The sequence below is a fragment of the Triticum dicoccoides genome, chromosome 6A (genome assembly GCF_002162155.2).
Source record: "Triticum dicoccoides isolate Atlit2015 ecotype Zavitan chromosome 6A, WEW_v2.0, whole genome shotgun sequence".
In the NCBI taxonomy this organism is placed as follows: Eukaryota; Viridiplantae; Streptophyta; class Magnoliopsida; order Poales; family Poaceae; genus Triticum; species Triticum dicoccoides.
The window spans coordinates 603,233,111-603,260,997 of record NC_041390.1 but is presented as its reverse complement, the minus strand read 5'-3'; the positions used below and the strand labels follow the sequence as shown (position 1 = coordinate 603,260,997).

Sequence of the window (27,887 nt, the reverse complement as noted above, 5' to 3'; positions counted from 1 at the left end):
CTTCTCTTGTAGGGGGTCGTACACTCATTGGAATAGTGTCTGGGCCTTCCATAATTGTAGCAGTTTCGCTCTCGACTAGAAGATCTTTTGTCATTGTCCTTGACTTGGAGCTTCTCTCTTTGCTTCTACTCTTGTAGAAATTGTTGAAGTTCTTCAACATTAAGCTCAATTATTCATTGAAGGTTTGTTTCTCACTTGATGATGTGGGGGCTTCACATGAGGCTTTGTAAACACCACTTGATTTGTTGTGAAGTTCCTCTTTATCCTTGAGTGACATCTCATGAGCAACAATTCTTCCGATGACTTCCGTTGGCTTGAGATCTTTGTAATTTGGCATCATTTGGATCAATGTGCACACGGTATCATATTTTCCATCCAAGGCTCTTAGGATCTTCTTGATGATGAATCTATCGGTCATCTCTTCACTCCCTAAGCCGGCAATCTCATTTGTGATAAGAGCAAGCCTAGAGTACATTTCAGCGATACCTTCACCATCCTTCATTTTGAACTTGTCAAGTTGACTTTGAAGCACATCCAATTTGGATTCCTTGACGGAGTCGGCACCTTCGTGCATATCAATCAAAGTATCCCGAATTTCCTTTGCATTCTCAAGATGGCTAATTTTGTTGAATTCTTCGGGGCACAATCCGTTGAAGAGGATATCACAAGCTTGAGCGTTGTATTGCAGCATTTTCAACTCTTCCACGGTGGCTTCACGGTTCGGATCTTTCCCGTCAAAGAATTCACCTTGCAAGCTAATACACACAATAGCCCAAACGGCGGGGTTATGTCCGAGAATATGCATTTTCATCTTATGCTTCCAACTAGCAAAATTAGTGCCATCAAAGTAAGGACCTCTATGGTGATAATTTCCCTCGCTAGACGCCATACTCTCCTAGGTTGTGAAACCAAGGCTATGACTGCCAAAAGCTATGGAAATCAAAGCAAATGGAGACCAAAGCTCTGATACCACTTGTAGGATCGAAAGTATGTCTAGAGGGGGGGTGATTAGACTACTTGACCAAATAAAAATCTAGCCTTTTCCCAATTTTAGTTCTTGGCAGATTTTAGCTATCTTAGCACAAGTCAAGCAATCTCCACACAATTCAAGCAAGCATGTAAAAGAGTATATGAGCAGCGGAAAGTAAAGCATGCAACTTGCAAGAATGTAAAGGGAAGGGTTTGGAGGATTCAAACACAATTGGAGGTTCCGATAGGTGGTGCTATCGTACATCCACGTTGATGGAGACTTCAACCCACGGAGGGTAACGGTTGCGTGAGTCCACGGAGGGCTCCACCCACGAAGGGTCCATGAAGAAGCAACCTTGTCTATTCCATCACGGCCGTCGCCCATGAAGGACTTGCCTCACTAGCGGTAGATCTTCATGAAGTAGGCGATCTCCTTGCCCTTACAAACTCCTTGGTTCAACTCCACAATCTTGTCGGAGGCTCCCAAGTGACACCTAGCCAATCTAGGAGACACCACTCTCCAAGAAGTAACAAATGGTGTGTTGATGATGAATTCCTTGCTCTTGTGCTTCAAATGATAGTCTCCCCAACACTCAACTCTCTCTCACAGGATTTGGATTTGGTGGAAAGAAGATTTGAGTGGAAAGCAACTTGGGGAAGGCTAGAGATCAAGATTCATATGGTTGGAATGGAATATCTTGACCTCAACACAAGTGTAGGTGGTTCTCTCTCAGAAAATGTGTATTGGAAGTGTAGGTATGTTCTGATGGCTCTCTCCACGAATGAAGAGTGGGTGGAGGGGTATATATAGCCTCCACACAAAATCTAACCGTTACACACAATTTGCCAAACTCGGTGGGACCGAATGGTTAAACTCGGTCGGACCGATTCAGCAAACCTAGTGACCGTTAGGATTTTCGGTGGGACTGAGATGCAACTCGGTAGGACCGATATGGTTAGGGTTAGGGCATAACGTAATCTCGGTGTGACCGATTACACAAACTCGGTGGGACCGATTTTGGTAATAAGCTAACCAGAGAGTTGGTCAGGTAAACTCGGTGGGACCGATTCGCTCATCCCGGTGAGACCGAAATGTTACAAAAGGGAAACAGAGAGTTTACATTGCAATCTCGGTGGGACCGATCGCTCATCTCGGTAAGACCGAAACTTTACGAAGGGAAACAGAGAGATTACAATCCCATCTCGGTGAGACCGAGATCCCTATCGGTGAGACCGATTTGCCTAGGGTTTGTGGCAGTGGCTATGACATTTGAAAACTCGGTGGCGCTAGATAGAAAGGATCAGTGGGGCCGAGTTTGACTTTTGGTTTAGGTCATATGTGGATGTGGGAAGGTAGTTGAGGATTTTGGAGCATATCACTAAGCATTTTGAGCAAGCAAGCCATTAAGCAACACCTCATCCCTCCTTGATAGTATTGGCTTTTCCTATAGACTCAATGTGATCTTGGATCACTAAAATATAAAATGTAGAGTCTTGAGCTTCAAGCTTGAGCCAAACTTTTTGTCCTTAGAATTTTGAGGGATCCACTTTCCTCATCCATGCCATGCCATTCATTGAGCTTTTCCTGAAATATTAATCTTGGAATAATGTTAGCTCAATGAGCTATATGTTGTTAGGAATTACCAAAACCACCCAAGGATAGTTGCACTTTCACTTGTTCAATCTTTCCCTTCCGGAGCACGCATATGCATTGCATATCACATCCCGCATATCATGCCATGTTTTGCATCATGTTGCTTGCACATTGCACCGTGGTTGATTGTTGTTTCCTTTGCTTGTGCTCTTGCCTTGGGTAGAGCCGGGAGATGAGTGCGTGATCGAGGAACTCGTTGAGTACGTTTACAAGGATCAAGTTTTCGTCAACTCGGAGAACTTTGCAGGCAAGATGACCATACCCTCGAAATCACTTCTATCTTTGCTTGCTAGTTGTTCACTCTATTGCTATGCCGCGATGCCTACCACTTGCTTTATCATGCCTCCCATATTGCCATGTCAAGCCTCTAACCCACCTTTCCTAGCAAACCGTTGTTTGGCTATGTTATCGCTTTGCTCAGCCCCTCTTATAGCGTTGCTAGTTGCAGGTGAAGATGAAATTTGTTCCATGTTGGAACATGGATATTGTTGGGATATCATTATTATATCTTGTTTACTTTAATGCATCTATATACTTGGTAAAGGGTGGAAGGCTCGGCCTTATGCCTGGTGTTTTGTTCCACTCTTGCCGCCCTAGTTTCCATCATACCAGTGTTATGTTCCTTGATTTTGAGTTCCTTGCGCGGTTGGGTGTTATGGGAACCCCTTGATAGTTCGCCTTGAATAAAACTCCTCCAGCAAGGCCCAACCTTGGTTTTACTATTTGCCACCTAAGCCTTTTTCCCTTGGGTTCCGCGGACTCAAGGGTCATCTTTATTTTAAACCCCCGGGCCAGTGCTCCTCCGAGTGTTGGTCCAAACTGGGTGATGTCTGGCGCCCCCTGGGCAACCAGGGTTTATGCCAACCCGGCGTCTTGCCCATCCGGTGTGCCCTGAGAACGAGATATGTGCGACTCCTATCGGGATTTGTCGGCACATCGGGTGGCTTTAGTGGTCTTGTTTTACCATTGTCGAAATGTCTTGTAACCGGGATTCTGAGTCTGATCGGGTCTTCCTGGGAGAAGGAATATCCTTCGTTGACCATGAGAGCTTGTGATGGGCTAAGTTGGGACAACCCTGCAGGGTTTGAACTTTCGAAAGTCGTGCCCGCGGTTATGGGCAGATGGGAATTTGTTAATGTCCGATTGTAGAAAACTTGACACTTAATCTAATTAAAATGAATCAACCGCGTGTGTACCGTGATGGTCTCTTTTCGGCAGAGTCCGGGAAGAGAACACGGTCTCGTGTTATTCTTGAACGTAAGTAGTTTCAGGATCATTCTTGATCATTTTAGCTTCTCGGTCGTGCTTTGCTTCTCGTCTCACTCTCTTTTGCGTAAGTTAGCCACCATACATGCTAGTGCTTGCTGCAGCTCCACCTCACTACCTTTCCTACCCATAAGCTTAAATAGGTTTGATCGTGAGGGTGTAAGATTGCTGAGTCCCCATGCCTCACAGATACTTCCAAACAGATGCAGGTGCCGATGATGCCAGTGCAGGGGATGCTACCGAACTCAAGTGGGAGTTCGACGAGGATTCATGTCGTTATTATGTTTCTTTTCCGGATGATCAATAGAGGAGCCCAGTTGGGGCGATCGGGGATCTAGCATTTGGGGTTGTCTTTATTTATGTTGGTTCCGTAGTCGCACCTTGATTGTATTCTGGATGATGTATGATATATTTATGTATTGTGTGAAGTGGCCGGCCCCCTCTCTCCTTCTCCTCCTCTCCCTTTCCTTCCCCCTCTCCTACTCCTACTAGGAAAAGGAGGAGTCCTACACCTAGTGGGAGTAGGACTCCCCCTCTTGGCACGCCTCTCCCTGGTCGGCTGCCTCCTCCCCTTGCTCCTTTATATACGGGGGCAGGGGCACCCCATAGACACACAAGTTGATCTGTTGATCTCTCCCAGCCATGTACGGTGCCCCCCTCCACCATAATCCACCTCGATCATATCGTAGCGGTGCTTAGGAGAAGCCCTGCGTCGGTAGCATCATCATCACCGTCACCACGCCGTTGTGCTGATGAAACTCTCATGTGAAGCTTTGCTGGATCGGAGCTCGCGGGACGTCATCAAGTTGAACGTGTGCAGAACTCAGAGGTATCGTACGTTCGGTACTTGGATCAGTCGGATCGTGAAGACGTACGACTACATCAACCGCGTTGTGCCAACGCTTCCGCATACGGTCTACGAGGGTACGTAGACACACTCTCCCCTCTCGTTGTTATGCATCACCATGATCCTGTGTGTGCGTAGGATTTTTTTTGAAATTACTAGCAAAAAGGCTCGTGCGTTGCAACGGGAGAAAAATAAATCCAGTCATATCTTTAGCTGGGTCAGTTGGACAAACTATGCGTGACCGGTTGGCAGGTTATGACTCGACAATTTTATTTTTCTCCGACCTGGCCCACAGTGCACCGCCAGATGGGCTTCCTCTGTTGGGCCAAAATGTATGGCAAGTAATGAAACCAAATAGCTTACGTGAAATTAATTGAAGCAGGACCAAACGAAGCGGGAAGAAACCAAGAATATCACCTCCTTTTAATAGTAGGTATAGACTACGTTCCCCAACACTTCGTAGAATATGTAGGAGCCAATATGGGCATCCAGGTTCCGCTATTGGTTATTGACCGGAGAGGTGTCTCGGTCATGTCTACATAGTTCTCGAGCCCGTAGGGTCCGCACGCTTAATGTTCGTTGACGATATAGTGTTATATGAGTTATATGTTTTGGTGACCGAATGTTGTTTGGAGTCTCGGATGAGAACACAAACATGACGAGGAGTCTCGAAATGGTCGAGAGGTAAATATTGATATATAGAACGATGGTATTTAGACACTGGAAGTGTTTCGGGATGTACCGGGAAGGAATCGGGTCACCGGAAGGGGTTCTGGCCACCCCCCCCCCGGCAAGATATGGGCCTTATAGGCCAAATGAGGGGATAGCCCAGCCCACAAAGAGGTTCTTGTACCCTCTCCCTTGTTTAGCCACCCCTAGGGAAGGAAAAGGGGGAGGGCTAGCTCGTCCTGCCTTTCCCTCTCATGGGAGAAAGAAAAAGGGGGGCACCACATTCCCCGCACTTCAAATAAGGAAAGAGTGGGGTGTGGCTTGGGAGGGACCCCAAGTAGGATTCCTCCTACTTGGGCGCCTCCTTTGGCTGCTCTTCCCTCACTCCCACCTATATATATATATATGTGGGAAGGGGGCGCCTAGCACACAATAGACAATTGTTAGCGGTGTGCGGCGCCCCCCTTCATCGTTTACTCCCACGGTTATATCTTCGTAGTACTTAGGTGAAGCCCTGTGAGGGTCACTTCATCATCACCGTCACCACGCCGTCGTGCTGACGGAACTCATCTACTACTTCGAAAACTTGCTGGATCAAAAAGGTGAGGAACGTCACTGAGCTGAACGTGTGCAGAACACGAAGGTGTCGTGCATTCGGTACTTGACCAGTTGAAGCACGAAGAAGTTCGACTACATCAACCGCGTTGAGAAATACTTTAGCTTACGGTCTATGAGGGTATGTAAACACACTCTTCCCCTCGTTGCTATGCATCTTAATAGATAGATCATTGTGTGTGCGTAGATTTTTTTTTGTTTTCCATGCAATGTTTCCCAACATTTAACTCTTATGTTGTTCTCAGTGTGTGTTCCTTCTCTTCCCAATATCCCCTTGTAATTTCCCGACTCTGCTGGTTCCTCTCTTAATAAATGAAACATAGCACTCGGTACATTTCATCAAAAAGAAATATGATAGCAAGCGAAATCATCGGGAGCGAGCATGAAATCCGTGGGAGAGAAACAAATGAGGAGCGCACGCAATCGCATGATCTAAATATCGACGACAACGAACGTGTTCGCATCTGAAACGAAAACTAGTTCGTTCGCCATTTACATATTTCGTATTGAAAATAACATTATTGTAAAGGACGAGTCTAGCCAGCATCCGTTGGCTCCCTAGCGCTTCACAACAGCCGATTATCAATAGAAAGTGTTTGTCCCCTTGTCCTGATTAGGAAAGATTCCTCTGGTCCCAACTAGTTAAACAGAAAATATCCAACTGACATACATATTAAATGGTCCACATGCATCGGCTGCATCTTTTTTTTACCTAAATTCTAAAAAGTGTGTGCACACCAATTAGAGGAAATAGTTTTATGGTCTAAATTTTATCTTTATTCGTGATGTGGCATATAATACTAGGATGGTCACATGGACAAGACACCGCATTATTCCATGGATGTGTGTGTCCATTTATTCGGGTTTTCAAATTTTTAAAAAGTCATATCTTTTAAACTGTGCTTTGGAATTTAGATCCGTTTTCACTATTGGAATTCTCGCAACGAGATCTTTGAAACTAGATCCCGCATGGGTATGTTTTGATGAAATTTTTTTGATGCCAACTTTGATGCTATATTGTGCAACTCTATTACTACATGGTGCAACTTTAGTACCGGATTGTGCAACTTTTTTGAAAACCAAGTTTGCAGCTGCATGATCCAATTTTTATGGTATTGCAACAAAGAAACCATGACAACCAACTTTTTATGACGTGCAACTAGTCTACTACCTCGGCCAACTACCTAATAGTCGATGTGCAACCCTTCCCCACTTCCCCTACCAGTGGAATGTGCAACTTAGTCTGTTGTTCACGCCAACTGCCTATTAGTCGATGTGCACCTCCTTCCCCTCCCTATTTGTGGATACGTATTAGTTTTAGTTGGCGGGGGCAACAGACGGAGTTGCACATAGTCTGCTATGCAGTTGGCCGGGGCAACCCACGAAGTTGCACATCCATGAGTGATACAAGAGAAAGTTGCACATCATTGTTAGATATTTGGCCATCGCAGCATATGAGGTTGCACATCTACTGCTAGGCAGTTGGCCGATGCAGTAAATAGTGAAAGCACATCCACGTGTAGGAGAAAAGTTGCACGTCAACTACTAGACAGTTGGCCTCGGCAAGAGACGAAGTTGCACATCTCACTCCAAGTGGGTACTTTTGGGGGTGGAGGCGCCATCAGTAAAAACTGCACGTGGACGTGCAATTTTCACTGATGTCACCTCCACCCTCTCGAACTACCCCTTCTAGTGAGATGTGCAACTTCATCTATTGCTCAGGCCAACTCCCTAGTAATTGATGTGCAACTTTTTCCTTTTCCATGGATGTGCTTTCACTGTTTGTTGCATTTGCCAACTTTCTAGTACTGGATGTACAACTTTGGATACTGCAACGGCCAACTATCTAGCAGTGATGTGCAACTTTTCATCGTACCCCATGTATGTGTAATTTTCCCTTCTAGCAACCAGTTCGAACCACCCTTGCTAGTAAGATTTGCAACTTTAGCGCCCTGTCTATATGCAACTTTTCACTATCTTCGTGAATGTGGAATTTTCACCATCCAACTATTCCCTGCCTGTGAGATGTGCAACTTCGTATGTTTACCTGGCCAACTGCCTAGAAGACTATATGCAACTCCGTTTGTTGCCCCCACCAACCAAAATTGCATATCCACAAGTAGGGAGGGGAAAGAGTTGCACATCGACTAATAGATAGTTGGCTTGAACAACATACTAAGTTGCACATATCGCTGGTAGGGAAGGTGGGGCAGGATGTGCCAACAGTAGGCATCCATAAGTAGGTAGGAGAGGGTTGCACATCTACTACTAGATAGTTGACTGGGACAGTAGACTAGTTGTGCATCACAAAAGTCGGTTGTTAGTTGCTATGTTATAGCCTCATCAGTGGTTGGATCGTACAGCTCTAAAATTGATTTTGAAAAAAGTTGCATCATCAATACTAAATGTTGCACAATATAGCCCCTAAAGTTGGCATCGAAAAAATTTCGTCAAAATATACTCATGCGGGATCTAGTTTGAAAGATCTCGTCGCGAGGATTTCAACAGTGAAAACAAATTTGAATTCCAACACGTGGTTGGAAAGATATGCTTTTTTGAATTTTTAAGAACCCAAAATGAATGTACATGAATCTATCTGTTCCATACTAAAGGAGCACTGTGACGCATTTAATGCCACGGTCACATGCACTAGCAGACAAAAGAAATTAAGTGCATGCATGTGTTGTGAGCCAGGCTCCTCGTTTTGCCAAAAAAGTGCGCATGCACTTTAAAGAATTTGGGTATCGTAAAAGACATGATTGTTAGAACTGTTTCCTATTTATAGAGATCGTGTTTTGTATATTCTCCTTATCCAAACAACCCTTAAACAATTTTATACTCATTTGTTTCAAAATAAGTGTCTTAACTTTGTATTAGGTTTAGTACAAAATTGTATACTAAACTTAAGAAAGTTATTTTGGGACGCAGGGAGTATTAGTTTACGATCGAGTAAAAGTCCCTTATAATCTCAAAAAAAAAGTGGCATCTTCCCTTAAAAAAACTAATGGTGGCATCCCAAAGCCATAGACTCGCGGCCGAAGCAGGCGGCCGCGGCCGCGGCGGCTCCGCCGCTCGGGACAAGGCGAACAGGCGGGACTCAGAGCAAGCGACTTGCGCGCGCACGGGGGGTGCCAAGAAGGACCTGGAGCTCGCGCCATCCTGGGCGGTATGCCGGCGTCGTGCTCCTCGTCTTCTCCGCGTCGGCAAGCTCTGGCCTGTGGCTGCGCTCCTCCTCCAGCCGCAGGTGCTCGGCTCGTACCATCCCGTGATTTTTTTTACTTTTGTTTGCCCGGGCATCTCCCCTGCAAATAGAATCGAGCTTTCCCTCGTCGATTGTTGCGATCCCATTGTCAATTTCGTTCTTGTTTGTCTCCCCGAGCCTCTCGTAGCGTCAGCAGGCACACCCCCGCAAGCGCGGGCACGCCACGCGCTCGACAGAATCTCCCAGAGGGCAGAGGCGCATCCCTCGCGACAATGTCTAGGATCCGACCTTCCACTAGTCTGTACACACTGCCGGTGCTAGTACCACCACCACCACCAGCCTGCCTGCCCATGTAATTTAATCTTGTTTAATTAGCATGCTGTTGCTGGCTCGCTTTGGTAGTTCATAGTTGCTTCAGTTGCAATGTTGTAGTGAACTACTGAACAGAACTTGCTCCCGGGCTGATTACTGTCTTGCTAACTTTTGCTTCTTGTAGACTTGCAGCCTTGTCCAACGGCACTAATGGCTCAAGTTCTATGAACTTAAGTCAGTTGATTTTGTTGCCATGTCGTTGCTAGTTGATGTATCGCGATTCCTATAGGTTCTGTAAGCTAGAGTAGTCAGCTGAGCTGGTGTGAATACACGCGATATATCACGTGCATTACAACTACTTAACTTGTTTGTGTAGAGTAAGAGTAACAAGAATAGAAGTTGCCATAAAATTTCGCAGGCCGGTCTCCTTAACTTTGCTGGATATGGTGTGTACTTTCCTAGACCATAGAATAATTTGGACCTTACTACATTTCAAATAACGCATCATCTACATAACTACCGGTTTGACAGAATCTGCAAGGCATAGTTGCGGAGGATCGTCGCCTTGAGGTCATTACCTTTGGTTAGGGATCTCTAGGCTATAGCCACCTCTACTCTCTTCTGATCCCACATTCCCAATTTGGGAGCTGGCTCTAGTCAGAGTTCATTTCAGTGAACGGCTTTGTGCTGACCTTGTGTCGGAAGAGTTGGCGGGAATATAGTCCAACTATAAAAATACCCGCTGTTCGACTGTAGGGTTTATGTCGCCGGCATGAAATCGGCAAGATCATCTTATGCGGACAACATTAATTAATTATCCAACAGCTACAACTCATCCTTTTCCATGGCCGTCAGGCCTCATGCCTTCTGTAATTAATATAAACCGCCATGACTCTGTATTCTTCTTCTCAAAGTTTGGCTGCTCCTGGCAATTTCAGGGCGGAACATCGGCGAAGTTTTCAGTCAGAGCATGCATATGCCGCGGATATCTCCGTCAGGTAGGCGTATGACAGTCTCTGACGAGCTACGCTTCCTACTTGGAAACCAGGCTTCAGAGTTCATACCGGCTGTCATCAAGGCGAATCAAGGCTTCTCGGCAAGCCGTTCGCAATCTCGTTCCAGAATGTATGCAAGGTCAGCCTTTTGTATTGCAATTTCATGCTTGGATATCCAACATACTAAGCAGGGTTTTAGGTACATAGTGGTACTTCAGAAGAAGAAGAAGGAAAAAAAAAAGACGCAGCCGCAAATCTTAACGGCTCGAGAAGCCCGAGTTCCTACGAGGGCGCTTCAAATAGCCCCTCCTGCCACGGCTAATTTTCTGATCAGCCAATCTCAAGTCCTCTTCCACACTTTCCCAAGAACCCGCCAGCCACCACAAGCAAATGGATCCTCGTCGGCGCTTAGGCCGATCACCACCACGCAAGAGGGAACGCCAGGCATCGCCGGCCAACTACAGAAACCGCCATCTCTGGCGCTCACCCCCTCGGGACTTCGCGCCCTCCTGGACAGGCGCGCCTTCTCCTCCTGCGGCCTTCTTGGAGCGGCCACCCTCGCCTCCCCTAGTCCCCTTCGTCTCCGGCGCTACATCGATTACAGCCGCGAGGAGCCCTACGGCCCTCGGCCAAGATTCGAGCCATGGCGCGTGCCCCCGCCTTCGGGACCCCAGAGGGAGGCTGACAGCTTCGGCAATGGATTCTTGGACCATGACTGGCCGGAGTACAGCCGCGAGGGCAACTACGGTACGCCTACGAGATTCTTGGAGCTCGCTGATTCTTTCCCGGGGCAGAGTCGTTTCGAGCGCGGCCGTGGTGATGACTTCAGGCGACCGAACCGCTCCCTGCCGCGGTCGCCAATGGACTGGGATTTGCCTCGCGGGCATTCGCCTTTCTTTGCGGACGAGCACCAGTGCTCCAGTTCAAGACCAAGGGATTGGACACCAGCTTTGGATGATCGCAGGCGGCGTGGCTCGTCGCCGCCAGGGCGCCACGAGGGACGCGGTCACGTGCAGTCCCGCGATGACACGTTCTATCGCTCCGGCCCCTTCCCGGTGGAGCGCGGCCGCGGCGACGGCTTCGAGGCGACACCCCGTCCAAGATTCTCCCATGGAGCCATGTTCCCCGAGCGCTCCCCTGCCATAATCTTGGAGGGCGAGAGGCGATGGACACCGTCTCCTCAGGATCGCCGGCGGGGAGCTCTGTTCCCGGGGTCTGACGGCCATGACCCCTGGACGCAGCGCTCCATGGAGAGACTGGGGCAGCAGAGCTCGCCACGTGGAGACCGTGGGGGCTCGTTCCTGGAGACAGGAGACCGTGGGGAGCCCTACCCTTTGGGCCCGCCGCCTCCACACAATCTCGGGGGCGGCAGAGGGGGCTTCCCACCACGGCGGTTCTTTCGCGGGAGGGGCGGGCTCCAGCAAACTGGGCCGCCAGGCGGCAGCGGACGCCAGCGATCGCCTCGCCAGAGCTCGGTACTCCCTGCGCTGCGCACCGAGCCTGAAGCGTCGGGCGGCAGCGGACACCAGAGCTCGGTACTCCCTGCGCTGCGTACTGGGCCTGAAGCGTCGGGCGGCAGCCGACGCAAGGCATTCCCCCGGAAGAGGTTGCCCCGCCCTGTGCGCGGAGTGCTGTCGGAGAAGCAAGTGGCAGGTGCTATCAAGTCGACAGGAGTCGAGGAGCCGCAGCGTCCTTCGGAATCTAAGCATGATGATTCAAATGGGGCGGTCAGACCGGAAGCTGCAAATTATGAAGGAAAGATCAAGCCAGAAGCTACGGTGGATGAAGGAGATGGGACTATCACCTCTGGTCTGATTGTAGGGATGTGCACAGATGTACAGAAAGGCTACTTCCGTCTCACCGGGCCTCCAGATGCAACAAAGGTAAGACTTTCAGTGAACTTTCAGTTGAATTGCTATTGGTGTGAGTGTTTTGAAAGAAGATGCCTTGAAATCATAGTTCCCAGATCCCACTTGCCGTCCATCTTTTACCGGACCGTGTTATTGATCCCATGTTGTAGCTCAGCATCAGTCATTAGCCATTGAATAGCTGCTTGCAAATTGCATCGTTGGTATATCTCCTGCATAGAAAATTTCTGCTACAGCCCAAACTTGACTAATGTCTGTCTGCTATATTAGATGTAGGAAAGATTTTGTAGCTTCGATCATCTATGTATGACATCTGTTTTTTGACTGTATATGTATATGAACTGTTCATTGACTGATTCTTGTGCAAATCTGGCTATGAGCCATTGATTTCTGCTGTAGTATGTCAAATTACTGTAGTTATACAGTAACCACTACTATGGATTTCCTATCTTATTTAGTACTATTATTTGTGAAGTTCAAATTTCTGAATGTCAGAGCCAAATACTGTAGTTATGCAGTAACCACTACTCATGTTTCTCTGAATTCCTTTTCTTCCTTTGATATACTTTTATTTTCCTTTTGCTACTTCTAAACAGCAATTGACCTCTTTTCCTGTCTTTCAGATAAGACCAAAGCTTGTACTTGTAGAAGCCCTGAAGTTTGTCCAGGTCTCAAGTAAAGACTACAATTTTAAAACAGATCAACTGAAATCAATTCGTCAAGATATGACTATCCAGAACATAGAGGATGAACTTTCTGTGCAGGTTATTCCCACAAATTATATTTTCCCTATTTCACTTGTGGCACCAGACTACATTGTTGTTCTAACATATCCTTTTCTCTTCTACAACCATTTTCTACCTTTTCAGGTTTATGAGTATCATGCAAGACTTGCGTTGTGCAATCGAGATATGGCTGAACTTAACTTGGTTAGTACTCCTTGAGATACATTAAAGAATGCTTGGTTTGAGATATACTCCCTCCGTTCCGAATTACTTGTCTTGGATTTGTCTAGATACAGATGTATCTAGACTCATTTTAGTGCTAGATACTTCTGTATCTAGACAAATCCAAGACAAGTAATTTAGAACGGAGGGAGTATTAAAGAATACTTGGTTTGAGATATATGGCAAATCTGTTATGTTTGTCTTCTATGCATCATTAGCTATTTGTGGCTGTACATGAGTTAGAATTGGTACCTTTTTTGCATATATAAATCAACTTCAAGCTTATCAGAATTAGAATTCGGGAAAACATGTTCTTTATGTGAAATTGTTCTCTAGCCCTGCTACAGCTCCCCTTTTTTTGTACGTAATGTGATTATTTGCACACACTTATCTCATGGTATTGCTCTTGCGCGCTTCTTGGATTTTCAGTGCCTCACGAAGCTGCACTGCCTCTATGGGAATAAGCGGAATGGTGGCCATCATGGTGAATTTGCAGCTTATGATATATTGTTGTCTGCGATTCAAGACAAAAATACTGAACTGATGTCTAAACTTGGAAGGTATATATTTTTCCTTTTATTGTGACATAAAAAGCAAACAGAGTAGGGTTAGTACGGTTAAAAATATCATCGATAGGTTCACTGGCACAGTTAAATAGATATGTTGTATACCCTTGTTCTATTAGTGTCATAGTTGAGTTTTCAAAACAGACACAACCTACTCAAATAAATGCTGTTAACCGTGGTTGTGAACTGATCTTTTAACATTCATCAAAATCAGATAACATACTGGTGTATTATTGTCTAGAAATAAGACCGGCTCCTGTAACTCAACCAGACAGCCATTATATGTCACCTGCCACTGCACCTTATGGCAACTTAAATAATCTTTTGCACAAAAGCCCTCGTGCATTATGCAAGTAAGGTATCGAATCTGAATAACTGCTCCAATGTTTTGCCACTAATTAAAGACCACACTGTTCATTTTGTTTCCTAGGCTGTCAAGCGACCTGAAACAGCAAGAAACTGTGAAGCATGCCAAAGAAGTGGCTCACAGTATACAGACAGGGAACTATGCATCATTTTTCAAACTCTACAAGGTGGCTCCAAACCTCAATGGCTACCTGATGTGTAAGTTAAATCTTTCCTAGACTTTCTTATGCAAATGGTCATCAGATATGTGGTTATTAGACTATGTTGATAACAACCGTTGGTTACCATTTATGCTAATTGTAGTTAATGGTGAACATGCTTACGATTTTCTAGGTCTCTGCTTTGAGAAGATGAGATTTGAAGGTTTAAAATGTATGGCAAAGGCCTACGCAACCAAGATACCTGTTAAATACGTATCCAAAATCTTAGGTTTTGCTGCAGTAGACGGAAGTGTTGATTGGCTTAAAAGTCATGGTGCTGTTTTATCATCCTTCGAGAATGGGGAGATGGCTTTACTGCCAAAGGTACCTACCTCGCATTATACCTTTGTACACTTAGCCAATCGCCGCATTTACTCCAGCTACTAGCTTTTGGGATCCCCCAGGATTCATTTTTTGCTACCTATCTGACAGAAAATTATCTGTTCATTCTTTGTTTCTGACCTGAAGGCAATGTGGCCTGTAGCTTTGTTAAATGCTGAAATGACATGCTCTGAATTTTTCATCACTCAAACACATGATGCATACGTAATTGTAAATTGCATGATGGGTCTGCACTTATGTGATCAACGGATAGTGCGCTCACAAAATGCTCGAGGTTGAGGTTGTTATAGAAATGATATAGCTTTTGCCACTCTGTTGCCAGCATGTTATTTATCTGCTGCTATTTAAATCACGGGATATATTTCCTATCAGATTGCTACCAGATTTCTGAAACTAGTGACTCCAGAAGGATTAACCAAAACTGTAAGCCTAATGCTGCAGCCTAACACATGCCTTGCCATTTTGCAGGACTCTACAGCTCTCGTCTCTAAGCCAGAACTTGCTGCTGATGGTATTCGTGCTTTCCAAGCCCGCTGATCTGAACCGCCGGTTGAACTGAAGAATCACTGATCAAAACTCCTCTGCTCGGGAATGGTGCTTGATAACGCTGAAACAATGTAGCTCTTGGTGAACTCATCACTTGTTGTATGTCCTCCCTGATGTTACTACTGAAACTTATCACGGATCCTGTTGGTTGGCTCAGTAGCTTAGCTAGAACAGATTTATTTCTTTTTTCAGCTCTTGGATCTGCCATTGCGGCTTGCATGTGGTTGAGCAAGAATATGGGTCCCCATGTAGTAACATCGTTAATATGTGAAGTAGTTGTCGTGGTAGCTCCTCGTTTCAAGCGTCTGCCGGGTGATATTCGCTTTTCTTAAAAACTTGGAAATGTTGAATGAAGAGCTCATTCGGGCAAAGTAACGATGTTCCTTATGGAAGAACTTCTCATGTCAGATGTTTTTCTGTCAGTCCACGGTTGCTCTCACTGGCGTGCTGAGCAACCGTCAAACCTTTTCCTATCCTTGGGGCTCCTAGAACAGCCAACCGTCCTATTCCGCCCTATATTCAGCAGCGTTAAGAGCCGATGTAAACTCTTCAGATTTCCTTTGGCAAGGACAAATTTGCCCATTTAACTGCAGTCTGTGGTCTGAACTACTCATTTCTATCAGGTTAGCATCTGCTAGATCTCCGGACTACACTAGGAAAAGATTTGCAATTGAAGTTGATTTTGGATTCAAATTATTTGTATAGTACTCGTATCACCTGCTGCAGCTGTGAGAGCCAGAATGGCTGGTACGTAAGAACTTGCAGCACCCAGCAGAGTAGAAGATGCAATCGCAAGAGTCGGTAGGTGCTTAAAACACTGAGGGCACAGCAGTTGCTATCAGAAACCCGCTGGTTTTGCCATTGACCCAGAGCCGCGGAAAAAAAATTTGTGAGCCGAGAAAAACTTTGAAGTACATTTTAGAGGCCCCGACGCATTCCATAATCTCCGGGCATTGCTCATGGGAAAACACACACAGCTGCCCATGCCGACCTCCGGTAACCGAACAATCAAAGTCCAGAAATAATAATACCTCTTGACCAAAAAAGAAACTTTGAGATATAGCACTCAAAAGGCTAATTGGAGATGCCATCATACATAATTAATCAGCATTACAAGCTTGCAAGGACCGTACAACGGTACAAGTGCATAGCGCCTAGCATCCGTGAGTTTTGCCAAATTATTTATTACTGTACCTCTGAATCACCGGACACGTCATCAGCATCGCGACTAAAAACTCGAGCTGGAAGGACCCAAAAATCCCAGCAAACTATGGAAGGAACTAATCGCAGTAGCGTGGCCGCGACGCAAATCATAATCTAGTTGACATTGTGGAAGGAGTCGATGATGGCATCGGCAAGGTACTCGCACTTCGCCAGGTTCAACCCCGCCAACGAAATCCTCCCGTCCTTGGTCATGTATATGTGCCATTTATCGGTCATGTTATCGCTCTGCAAAACACGAAAGAGGGAACTTAGACGGTTACACAATGATACGTTTTGCCGACATATCATTCAAAGATAATACGTCAAAACAGTTTGTCATCTGTGGGATTCATAGGCAAAGTCACCTGGGGTCTGTTCAAGCCTGTGAACGAGAACATGCCTATCTGGCTCAGAATGAAAGACCAGTCCTTGCCAGACTGATCCTTTGCAGTCAAGCTATCGTAAAGCTTCTGCCGAACGTTCTTGATCCGACCGGCCATTTGTTCCATCTCTTCTTTCCACTCACCGAACATGGTAGGGTCTCCAACAACGTTGGCGACGATCTTGGCACCGTGAATAGGTGGGTTTGAGTACATGGGCCGTGCCAATCGCTTCAACTGGCTCTTCACCCTGCAAAGTTTCCAGTGTCATAATAAATAGACAATACATACATATTCTTACAGTGAAGACACCGTTGCAACAATTTGGTTTACCCTAAGCAGGACTATCACCATACAGTGTGCAGGATGAGGGTGCCGAAATTCAAAATAGCATTTCATGCAACTGAATGTAAGGGGAAAAGGCAGGTAGGCAAGCAGTCGACCATTTAAAACACAAGATTACCTATCTGCAACTTCCGGTGCTGAGCAAATGACATTTATCGCACCGATCCTTTCTGCATATAGACCAAGGTTCTTGCTGTAAGACTGTGCAACAAACACTTCCAGACCACGCTTAACAAACAGCCTGACAGAAGATGCATCTTCATCAAGGCTTCCACTGGCAAAACCCTACAAAGAAAATATAACAGTCAGTAAGAGGCAAATTGTGAAAATAAAGTTAAAAAAAAACTCGCATGAAAACGACTCACCTGATAGGCAACATCAAAGAAAGGCATATGCCTTTTCTCTTCAATCACATCTGCCAGTTTCTCCCACTGTTCAGGAGTTGGGTCAATTCCAGTTGGATTGTGAGCACAACCATGTAGCAGAACAAAAGACCCCTCTGGGGCAGCCTAGTTTGCAAAGAGTAAAACATTAGGTCAAACAATAACTGGTGCATAAGTTAACGATAGTAAAAAGGAAAAGTCACTTCATTTCCAGATTGCAAGTTTCCTATGATGAGTGCAACCATTGCAGTTCAAACAAAATAGTGCAACCACTGGGGGAGCACAGGACGGGGCCAGCTCAGCAGAGCGGTCCATTTGTTGCTAGTGAGGCAAAAAAAATCAAATCCTAAGAGAAGGATGGGACAACACATGACCCAACCTGACGCTCTGCCAGTGAGTGCAACCCAATAGAATGAAAAAAAAACTACTCGTAACGAAGTTCATCCAATTAAAGATAGCAATATAAAGAGCAATATTTGAATAATGGTTAATTTTCTTGGTACAGATATTTTAAGTACCTGTATGTCAGCTATCATTCCTTCAAAATCCAGCCCAACAGTCCTGGGATCATAATACCGGTATTCTGACCATGGTACCCTAGCATCATTGAATATGTTTTTGTGGTTTCCTGTTAACATATAAATTGGACGAATTTTTTAGATTCACCACAGAAAACAATGAAAAATAGACTTATGCACATGAAGTCATGAGCACTAGTTGCAGTTCCCAGTTCGCCATACATACCCCATGTGGGAGATGATATAAGTACTTTCGCATCAGGGAAGTATCTCTGAATAAAAGCTGCAGCAAGGCGTAATGATCCAGTCCCTGAGAGAGACTGAAGAGTAGCAACCTACAATAGGAGTGGTTACTAAATAAGGTTAACTAAACATAAGAGGAAACTCCTCAGGTGACAGCTTGTCAGGCAGTCATAATATAACAAGAGCGATGGCAAGGGCTGCATAATCCATACCCGTCCTTGCTTGATGACAGGATTGTCAGCTCCAAGCAATAGATCTGCAGTTGCTTTGTTAAATGCAGCGAAGCCTTCAATAGGAAGATACTGCACCATAAAGAAAACATTCAGCCTTTCATTCTCAGTGAAAGAAGAGAAGGATAATATGATTCTTTATGACCCAAGTCCAAATCATCCGAATTGTAAAATTTCCATCGTACCTCCTTGTTTTCTCCTTTCTCCAACATAAGTTTTTCAGCCTACCACATGTAGCAGTAGCACATCAAAATAGGAACCTAAATTATTCAGGAAATGCCAAGGACGATTAGACTTACCTTCTTGACAACATTGAGGACAGCGGGCTGTAGCTCTTCCGTTCTATAGGCACCAACGCCAAGGTTGAGCTTCAGATCACTTGTGTCTGCTTTAAATGCTTCCGAAACCCCAAGAATCGGGTCTGGAGGGGCCATTGGCACTCCTTCAAAGCGAGAAGCATCTACTGCAACTGCCATCGTTATGTGGCTAGTATTCTGCATCCAAAACGGCAAAGGAAGAATTAAATTTCAAAACACAAACCATATCAAGAGATGTCAAATATTGGCCTGGCACCAGGCTTCAAGACACAGCTGACGTCACATGCAAAAGGATTATCCATGGAGAAACAGAGATGCTGGCTTAACCAGCTACACAACCAACTGCAATGTGCCTCAACTTTGAAACAAGCAACTCTAGAGTGGTCCTATCACTATAAGTACAGTAAATACGTATAACTACTTCTACCAGAAGAAGCCTGGACTAAGCACGCGCATGTTTATAGCTGTGCAGAATAAAAGCGCAGCTTCATGATTGTTCATGTGTCAATGACTGCTTGTTCTCAAAAGAAGTCAGCATACTTTATGATTTATGATGAACAGAAGTTATTCACAGACGACACTCGATCCTCCGAATCCTTAAGAGTGTTCCTGATTATTATTATTTCTACTCCCTCCATCCGGAAATACTTGTCAGAGAAATGGATGTATCTAGAATTAAAATACGTCTATACTAGTAATTCCGGACGGAGGGAGTACTTACTACTCTGTCCCGACTAGCAGAGCTGAAAGGTCGCTGAAAAATTGAATTGCTAGGAAAGGTGCGTATCGGAGTCATGCGAAGTCTGAATCCCAGGAGGCACCAGCAGCCCAGATACGATTCCGCGTGACTCAGTATGGTTCTAAAAGCTTGTGGCATCGTGCACAATTGGAAATCACAGCCCTGAATCGAGAACACCGCAAGTAAAACCACTAGCAGTCCTGAATTACTGGCCCAGGAAGCAAGTTACGAGGCCACAGAAATTTTATAACAGAAAATGTGCATATATCAGAGCTTCGTGACGGCTGAATCCCAGGAGGCACCCCAGCAGTCCAGTGCATGGTACTCCATGAACCGCTGTTGTTCTAAAAGCTTGCAGCATCATGCATGATTGCCAATCACGGTGCAGACTATGTAGGAGCTTGCTTAGTCGATTCTGAGCATTACCGTGCATATGAACACTGAACCACTAGCAGCCCTGAATTGGATCAGTCAACAAATCGTGCACGCATGAACACCTGTGACAGGGCCCGGAACCATCTAGCACAGTCGCGTTACAGAACCAAACCAATTCTTCACAAATCAAATGCGGGATCTGGGTAAGCCAGAGCGAGCGGGGACACAGGATCGGACCAATCACCTTCCTCGCGACCCCGACGCGGCACCCGGCCCTCCCATCGTTCCTTCCTCCTCCGAACACCTGCGCCCACGACAAAAAGAGAAAAGGTTCAGAATCCACCGCACCGGCAGAGAGACAGACGCGTTCGGCATCAGAGGAGGCGGGCCCGTGCCTTGCACCGGGCGGCGGCGACGGCGGAGGCCGCCGGGGCGGAGAGGGCGGAGGCCATCCGCGTGGGGCGAGAGCTGCAGCGCGCGGAGGATGGGGCGAGGGTGATCTGGGATCAGAGCGGAGCACGGGTGGATGGCGATGGCCTTGGAGTCTCCGTCGGAACTGAGGTTGGTCTTGTTGGACGGTTCGGTTCTGCTGTCGACTTCCGGGGCCGCGGATTCGAACCGGGAGGGCGACGTGGCCGAGCCTCGGCCGTCGATTTCGAGCCACTCTGCTTCCGAAAACCAGGCCCAAGCTGCATTTTACACCCACGGTATTCCCTGGGTTGCGCTCAAAGAGAGAATTGTTTGTCTACCTTCAATATTTTGTCAAAAAAAAAACATGCTTGCCTTTTCCATTTGTCAAAAGCTAGTGTGGAAGAACGACCACCTTCGGCGCAACTCGGTAGTTAAAAATTGAAACGGCATGACACAATTGTGTCCGGAATCTCGACAAGAGTAAATCAATCTGCCTTTTGCCAGTTACTTTGAGGACGAGCAACCATCTGTAGTCCAGTTCTAGAACTAACCTAAATTGGAAGTGCACTTTTGTTTTAAGAGACACGTGCATGCCAAGTCAACAAAATCTCTCGCGCTTCACCGACATGGCCGCGTAGGGAGGTTTAATTAAACCCATACACCATCGTCCGTCTCAATGTTCTTCTCCTCCTTCTCTTTTCTTTTGGTCGTCCTAACTCCTCTTCTCGCCGTTTTCTCTGTTGCCTCCCCTTCCATCACCATTTCAATATGTATTGATTAAGTGGAAGCAAAAGCTAGACAAAAAACGTATCATATGTATTGCATGTTAAATTTTCGTAAGTAGCAAGCCTCTTGTGCGAATCCACATAATTCTTGTTCATTCTAGAATTACTTTTCTGTAATAATGTGGTGTCTGAACTTACTCCACAATCTCTTAAGAAAATGACCAAAATTTGCATGCTTTTAGTTAAGAAGATATTATATGTATTCCTTCCAAAAGGAATAAAATGGAACTCAGGTCGTCCGTTTGTAAATAGATAATAACCATTTTCTGACAATAATATCTTAAGAAAATATTTATTTCAAGAAAAAAAAGAAAACATTTAGTAAAAAAAAAGAGCATTTTTCAGAGTAACAAAAAAAAAAAGATTTGGGGCGCCCCTTACTGATCCGCATACAATATATGGACTTTTATCAATTCTAGTACTGTTTGTTTGCAGTTGCAAAATGCGATGTACGCGCCCTACTTTACAATCTCCTATAGAATGACCATAAATGTTACAGTCTTCGGTTAAGCAAATATTAATATGCATATATTGTATACACATAACATTTTTTTGTTAAGAATGAATATGCAATGGAATAATCTTTGAGATACAATATTTTCGTCCAAGAAAAAAAGGAATTTTTGTTGAAGAAGAAAATAGTTTTTTTTAGCATCAAAAAGGTTTTTTTAGTAAAAAGAGAAGAGGCACTTAGGACACCTTTACCAGCCCACTATCAGTCCAGGCCCAAGCCCACACACTATGAGCCCACCAACGAACCCGGCCTCGCCGCAAGAACAACCCAACCAAACCCTAGAGGAGCACGAGCGCGGACTCCCGCCAAAACGCGCACCGCTTTCCCGCCAAACCACCCTCTCTATTACCCTCTTCGCGCCACCACTCCCATCCCCACCCCCCTCGCCGTCTCCCTTCCCATCCTCTCCCATTCCCCGCCGCGTCCGCACCCACCCGCCCACGCACGCGCCCGTGCCCCTCTCCTCGCCGCCGCCGCCGCCATGTCGGGCTGGGACGAGGGCGCCGTCTTCTACAGCGACCAGGCGCAGTTCCCGCAGGGCGACCCCGCCGCCGCCGACATCACCCGCCACTCCGCCCTCCGCAAGTTCAAGGAGTTCCTCCGCGGCTTCACCGGCCCCACCGGCGACTTCCCCTACCGGTACCCCCCGCCCCTCCCCTTCCCCTCGCCAGATCTGGCGCCGTTGTCGAATCGGGCTAGGCTAACCCGTGTACGCGTTTATATGTTGCAGTGAGAGCCTCGTGCACAACCGCGACCATGTCACCGTCGCCATCGAGGACCTCGACGCCTTCGACGCCGAGCTCGCCGACAGGATCCGCAAGGCGCCCGCAGACTACCTGCCGCTGGTGCGTTGCCATCTCTGAAACTGTGTCATGTGTGTCTTTTTCCTGTTGGTTCAGGGATTGGTGTCTAATTCTTGGCGTGGTGGGTTTCTGCAGTTCGAGACGGCCGGGTCCGAGGTTCTCGCCAGCCTTAGGTCGAAGGTCGCGGGCGAGACCGGGGAGATGGAGGAGCCTGTCACCGGCGATGTGCAGATCTTCCTGTCCTCCAAGGAGAATTGCGTCTCCATGAGATCTATTGGGGTCAGTTCTGAAACCAATTCTGTAAAAATTAGCTGATTTCAGAGAGTTTTAGGAACTCCATTTTGATAACCAACAAAAAAATTACAGGCGGATTACATGTCCAAACTGGTGAAGATTGCGGGTATTGCAATTGCCGCATCGAGGGTGAAAGCCAAGGCCACTCATGTGACACTGCTCTGCAAGAACTGCAGGAGTGTGAGGACTGTGCCGTGCAGGCCAGGCCTAGGTGGGGCTATTGTCCCACGATCCTGTGATCATGTTCCTCAGGTATATTTCCCAGTGATCATATTCAATCATTGCCCTGCTGTTTAGTTTTTGTATTGTTATTAATGGTGGTGGTACTGATGTATCTGATCGTTTCGTTTCCTTAGCCCGGAGAAGAGCCTTGCCCCCTGGACCCCTGGATTGCAGTCCCTGACAAGAGCAAGTATGTGGATCTACAGACTCTCAAATTGCAGGAAAATCCTGAGGTTAGTATTATGCTTCCTGCAGAACTGCTGAGTTGTGCAGTAATCCGTTTTTATACGATGTTCACTTGCCAACTACTGTGACATGACAACAATCATTAATCTTTATTAATATCATCTTCCAGGATGTACCAACTGGTGAGCTTCCAAGGAATGTGCTGCTTTCTGTAGACAGACATCTTGTTCAGACAATTGTTCCAGGGACTAGATTAACTGTGATTGGCATCTACAGTGTATTCCAAGCATCCGGGACGAACAAGTATGTTTCAGAACTGAGTTTTTGCTGTTAGCTAAGCTGGTTACATGGCTGATGCCGCTGTACATTCATTTTGCAGCCAGAAAGGTGCTGTTGGAGTTAAACAGCCCTACATTAGAATCGTGGGGTTAGAGCAGTCTCGAGATGACAACACAAATGGCCCCTCACATTTCACACTCGATGAGGTAGTTTAATTTTTAGTGTTTTCATTAATCATGGGAGTTGCACTTTTTTCCTGTAATGTTAACTTTCTTGTTTGGTTGCAGGAAATGGAATTCAAAGAATTTGCACAGAGGCCGGATGCATATGCCAAGATTTGTTCAATGATAGGCCCTTCAATTTATGGTCATGGTGATGTCAAGAAAGCTATTGCTTGCCTTCTGTTTGGGGGATCAAAGAAGGTATTTGATATTATCAGCCTCTGATATGCATTGCAAATTAATCTGTATCCCGTAGCTAATCGTGAGTGCTCCCATGCTGTTTGAACTATTGTCTACTGCAGAGGCTACCAGATGGCGTCCGTTTGAGAGGGGACATTCATGCCTTGCTTTTGGGTGATCCATCCACAGCAAAATCCCAGGCAAGTGCTGTTTTAAGTTATCACAGCATTTAGTTTGTTGGCAAAAAACATGACAATATAGGTCATATTAGTCTTGTCAACTCCCTGGAGTTGTTGAAATTTGTAAGTGATTACTGATATCGCTTGCTGGAATATTTGGAAGGAGAGAAACATAATCTAGTTTGATACCTTGAACTAGCAAGTAGCTTTCAAGTCAGCCAACTTTCAGGGATTAAGCTCCTGCTCTCCTTTTGCTGTTGCATGTGTCAGTAGATTATACTTACGTACTCAGTACTCAACCTTTTATTGTGCATTATGCAGAAGTGCTACCCTTTCACTAAAAAATGTCACGGCTTGCACTCTGAATTCATGTGATACACTAGTTTAGTTAACATAATTTGCCAAAATTAATTGTTTCTGGTTTTTACACTATTATAAAGACCAATGATTTCTGAGTGAGTGACATGCATTTCTACATTTGGACAGTTTCTGAAGTTTGTAGAGAAGACAGCACCAATTGCAGTCTATACCTCTGGAAAAGGTTCATCTGCAGCTGGTCTTACAGCATCTGTAACCCGGGATAGTAACTCGGTATGCTTGTCTAAATCAAATTACTTATTCTGTTACTCTCAAGTTTTTGTTCTGTGTGTAAAAGGCTATTCTTTTCCTGCACAGCGTGAGTTTTATTTGGAAGGAGGAGCCATGGTATTGGCTGATGGTGGAGTAGTTTGTATTGATGAATTTGACAAAATGAGGCCTGAAGACAGGTAAAATTTAACCAATTATTAGTCAAAACTAGAATATAACATTGTGTACCTGTTTATTTTGTACCCTCTCTCTCATACTCGTTTTAATCTGTTTTGTTATTCTTGTGTGGTTCCAGAGTTGCAATTCATGAGGCCATGGAGCAGCAGACAATATCTATTGCCAAGGCTGGCATTACAACAGTACTTAATTCAAGGACCTCAGTTCTTGCAGCTGCCAATCCAATTTCAGGGCGTTATGATGACCTTAAGGTTAGTCAATCTGTTTTTTTTCATTGTCTTGCCTACTATTTCGATTTTAAAATGAATATACTATTCTAGTGCTAAGTTTGATAAACTGTCTTCTGCTGTTCATCAGACTGCACAAGATAACATAGACCTGCAGACAACAATCCTTTCTCGATTTGATCTAATCTTCATAGTTAAAGATGTCAGAATGTATGAGCAAGATAAGGTATGGATCAATTTCTTTCTTCAGATACTTGTAATTTTTTAAGTTCAAAGACTAAATGAACTTCAAATGCAGCGAATAGCAAACCACATCATTAAGGTGCATGCCAGTGGTGCTGCAACTCAAGTAAACAGGAACGCAGATACCAATGAAGGAGAGAATTGGCTGAAAAGGTGTGGTTGGGTCTTCATATTATGTTTCACTCAATTTGTCAAACTCCATCATATTCACAATGTCACAAATCTGCAGGTACGTTGAGTACTGCCGCAACACATGTAGACCACGACTCTCAGAAAAAGCAGCAGAGATGCTGCAGAACAAATACGTTGAGATCAGACAGGTATGTCTATGCAGAATTTCACCTTGTTACCTGGTTACATAATGAGTCAGCTTAAAGTTCATGAGAACATATCTGTTATTTGGACTTGCTATTTCCTTGTTTGGAAGCCTTTTAAAGTTAAGAGGAAGGTCCAAATTTTTTTCCATCTGAAATGATGAAAGTTAGCCAAATCTTATTATAACACGCTCCTCTACATATAAGCTTTATCTGTGCCTTTGGTGAAGATTTCTTCTTTGCCAGGCACAAGAGAAGACATGTAGAGTTGAAGTTTGCGTTAATGATGATAAAATAGAGATTGGGAACTTACTGATCAGAAGCTTGAATGGACATGATAAACTGTTGCTGTATACTGTGATTTTATTCATATTTTTTTCTTGTCTTGGTGATTACTGTGTACATGTGTTTTGCTATTGCGTGAGTTTGAGCTTCTCCATGTTTATGTTTGCTGTTCCAAAGGATGGTGATTTAGTTCTGGCTGGATTTCTGCCACTGCATCTTTTTCTGGCAAATGCCGCAACAGTTTGAATAATTCTCTGCATCTGCTTTCTGAAAATCTCAAGACCTTTTTTATGATAGTTTCATGGTGATTGTCATAATCCAATTTTTTTAGACGATAGTTATCATTTTTATACGAGACATTTACCTATTTGTTTTATCATTATGCAGAAAATGAGACAACAATCCCATGAGACAGGAAGAGCTGCAGCCATACCCATCACTGTGAGGCAGCTTGAAGCTATTATACGGTTGAGCGAATCTCTTGCAAAGATGAGATTGTAAGTGCAATCTGATCACATGCTAATTATTCCACAAACATTGTTTTGCCACTTGCTTGATTCTGGTACATTTAGAAGATCTTTATGTATTTAACATCATGACTTGTGGCTAAAGTTCTGGCAAACAAATATCATGGCATTCCTTGCTGACATGTGAGTGGTTCTCAGGACTAGTGTGGCTACGCCAGAGCACATTGAAGAGGCATTTAGACTGTTCAACGTCTCCACTGTGGACGCCGCAAGATCTGGAATCAACGAGCATCTGAACTTGTCACCGGAGATCGCAAACGAAATCAAGGTGAGTCTATTGCATCCAAAACTAAAACCCAGCGTTTTCAACCTTTTGCATCTGCTGAGCTTATCGTTCACTTCATCCCAACAGCAAGCAGAAGCGCAGATAAAGAGAAGGATGGGAATCGGGAGCCACATATCCGAACGTCGGCTGCTCGATGAACTGAACCGGATGGGGTTGAATGAATCCATTGTAAGCATCCTGTCATCCCACACATCAGATTTTTCTCACATTAGAAATGTCATGCATAAAAATAATCTGTAGCCACTCGGTTTCTCACCATGCTTTACCTTTGCTGCTTCAGGTGAGAAGAGCCCTTGTGATCATGCACCAGAGGGACGAAGTGGAGTACAAGAGGGAGCGCCATGTGATTGTCCGCAAGGCTTGAGCTGAACTGAACCGATGGAACTACCATGGAACCCTCTGGCCATCTGATGTGTGTGTATAAGTAGTGCTGACACTGCAGCCTGTTTCCTGAGGAAATTTGTTGCTTCGTTGAAATTGAGTTGTAGTTGTACTACTTAAAGCTGTAGCTGTAGCCCTGAATTATCTTGTCGAACTGAAGATGTACCACAGTAAGTTCATTCATGAATCATTTGGGCGTTCTGCAGCTGAGCAGAGTATGCCTAGGAAACTGAAACTTGCTCTTTGCCCTGTGTTGTTCTGCTGTCAGCCCTTTGCCTGTTTTCTTTGTCCAAAATCTGTTTTTTTTAATCTTTGCTTATGCTTGAGTTTAAATAACATCTTCAAGTCACTACACATAGGTATATAGTCCCAGTTTAGCTACTTGTAAGTTGCCTGAATTTAGTAGGTTTGCTTGGAAAATCTGTTCATCACTGGGGCTAGAGGATGGCTGGGGGCGGTGGTTAGGCCGGTGGTACGTGGGGCAGTTGGGGAAGAAGATGAACATGAACATGAACGATTCACCTGAACCCTAACCAGTACCATATAGTCCATAAACTAGAAGGTGTAGTGACGTTTAAATAGTTCTGCACATCTTCAAAGAGTCAAGTGTTAGGCTGGTAATACTATGGAGAGTCTATTAGAAGCAAAAAAAAAAGATCAACCTGAAAATGGGCAGCGCTGTTTGATG

The 27,887-nt window shown here is 45.2% G+C and overlaps 3 protein-coding genes across 8 annotated transcripts; 2 read left to right on the top strand and 1 right to left on the bottom strand.

Moving 5' to 3' along the window:
• The first annotated feature begins 9,109 nt into the window (after positions 1 to 9,109).
• On the top strand, positions 9,110 to 15,651 carry LOC119318324 (leukocyte receptor cluster member 8-like). 5 transcript variants are annotated; one of them, XM_037592865.1, is made up of 9 exons: positions 9,110 to 9,264; positions 10,473 to 10,659; positions 10,729 to 12,412; positions 13,021 to 13,161; positions 13,267 to 13,326; positions 13,774 to 13,904; positions 14,341 to 14,474; positions 14,610 to 14,800; positions 15,287 to 15,651. In XM_037592865.1, the coding sequence occupies exons 1-9, from the start codon at positions 9,189 to 9,191 to the stop codon at positions 15,353 to 15,355; spliced, it is 2,673 nt and encodes an 890-aa protein (XP_037448762.1). In that variant the 5' UTR covers positions 9,110 to 9,188; the 3' UTR covers positions 15,356 to 15,651. The 5 variants fall into 5 exon arrangements, with proteins under 5 accessions (XP_037448762.1, XP_037448760.1, XP_037448759.1 ...); XM_037592863.1 differs by having other exon boundaries at positions 10,473 to 10,668; XM_037592862.1 differs by having other exon boundaries at positions 10,473 to 12,412.
• Positions 15,652 to 16,389: 738 nt separating this feature from the next.
• On the bottom strand, positions 16,390 to 20,642 carry LOC119318325 (aspartate aminotransferase, chloroplastic-like). Of its 2 annotated transcripts, XM_037592868.1 has the most exons (12): positions 20,493 to 20,642; positions 20,342 to 20,401; positions 19,705 to 19,884; positions 18,966 to 19,160; positions 18,852 to 18,890; positions 18,649 to 18,738; positions 18,420 to 18,528; positions 18,194 to 18,303; positions 17,658 to 17,801; positions 17,411 to 17,577; positions 16,933 to 17,197; positions 16,390 to 16,813 (listed from the first exon to the last, which is right to left on the bottom strand). In XM_037592868.1, the coding sequence occupies exons 1-12, from the start codon at positions 20,547 to 20,549 to the stop codon at positions 16,682 to 16,684; spliced, it is 1,548 nt and encodes a 515-aa protein (XP_037448765.1). In that variant the 5' UTR covers positions 20,550 to 20,642; the 3' UTR covers positions 16,390 to 16,681. The 2 variants fall into 2 exon arrangements, with proteins under 2 accessions (XP_037448765.1, XP_037448766.1); XM_037592869.1 differs by lacking the exon at positions 19,705 to 19,884 and having other exon boundaries at positions 20,493 to 20,641.
• A 1,540-nt stretch (positions 20,643 to 22,182) lies between these two features.
• LOC119318323 (DNA replication licensing factor MCM5-like) lies at positions 22,183 to 27,458 on the top strand. The gene is made up of 19 exons (XM_037592861.1): positions 22,183 to 22,446; positions 22,538 to 22,652; positions 22,746 to 22,889; positions 22,977 to 23,156; positions 23,261 to 23,359; positions 23,482 to 23,615; positions 23,692 to 23,797; positions 23,879 to 24,013; positions 24,115 to 24,192; positions 24,658 to 24,762; positions 24,847 to 24,938; positions 25,055 to 25,187; positions 25,294 to 25,389; positions 25,462 to 25,559; positions 25,636 to 25,726; positions 26,393 to 26,502; positions 26,671 to 26,800; positions 26,885 to 26,986; positions 27,099 to 27,458. The coding sequence occupies exons 1-19, from the start codon at positions 22,289 to 22,291 to the stop codon at positions 27,180 to 27,182; spliced, it is 2,190 nt and encodes a 729-aa protein (XP_037448758.1). The 5' UTR covers positions 22,183 to 22,288; the 3' UTR covers positions 27,183 to 27,458.
• Positions 27,459 to 27,887: the final 429 nt, after the last annotated feature.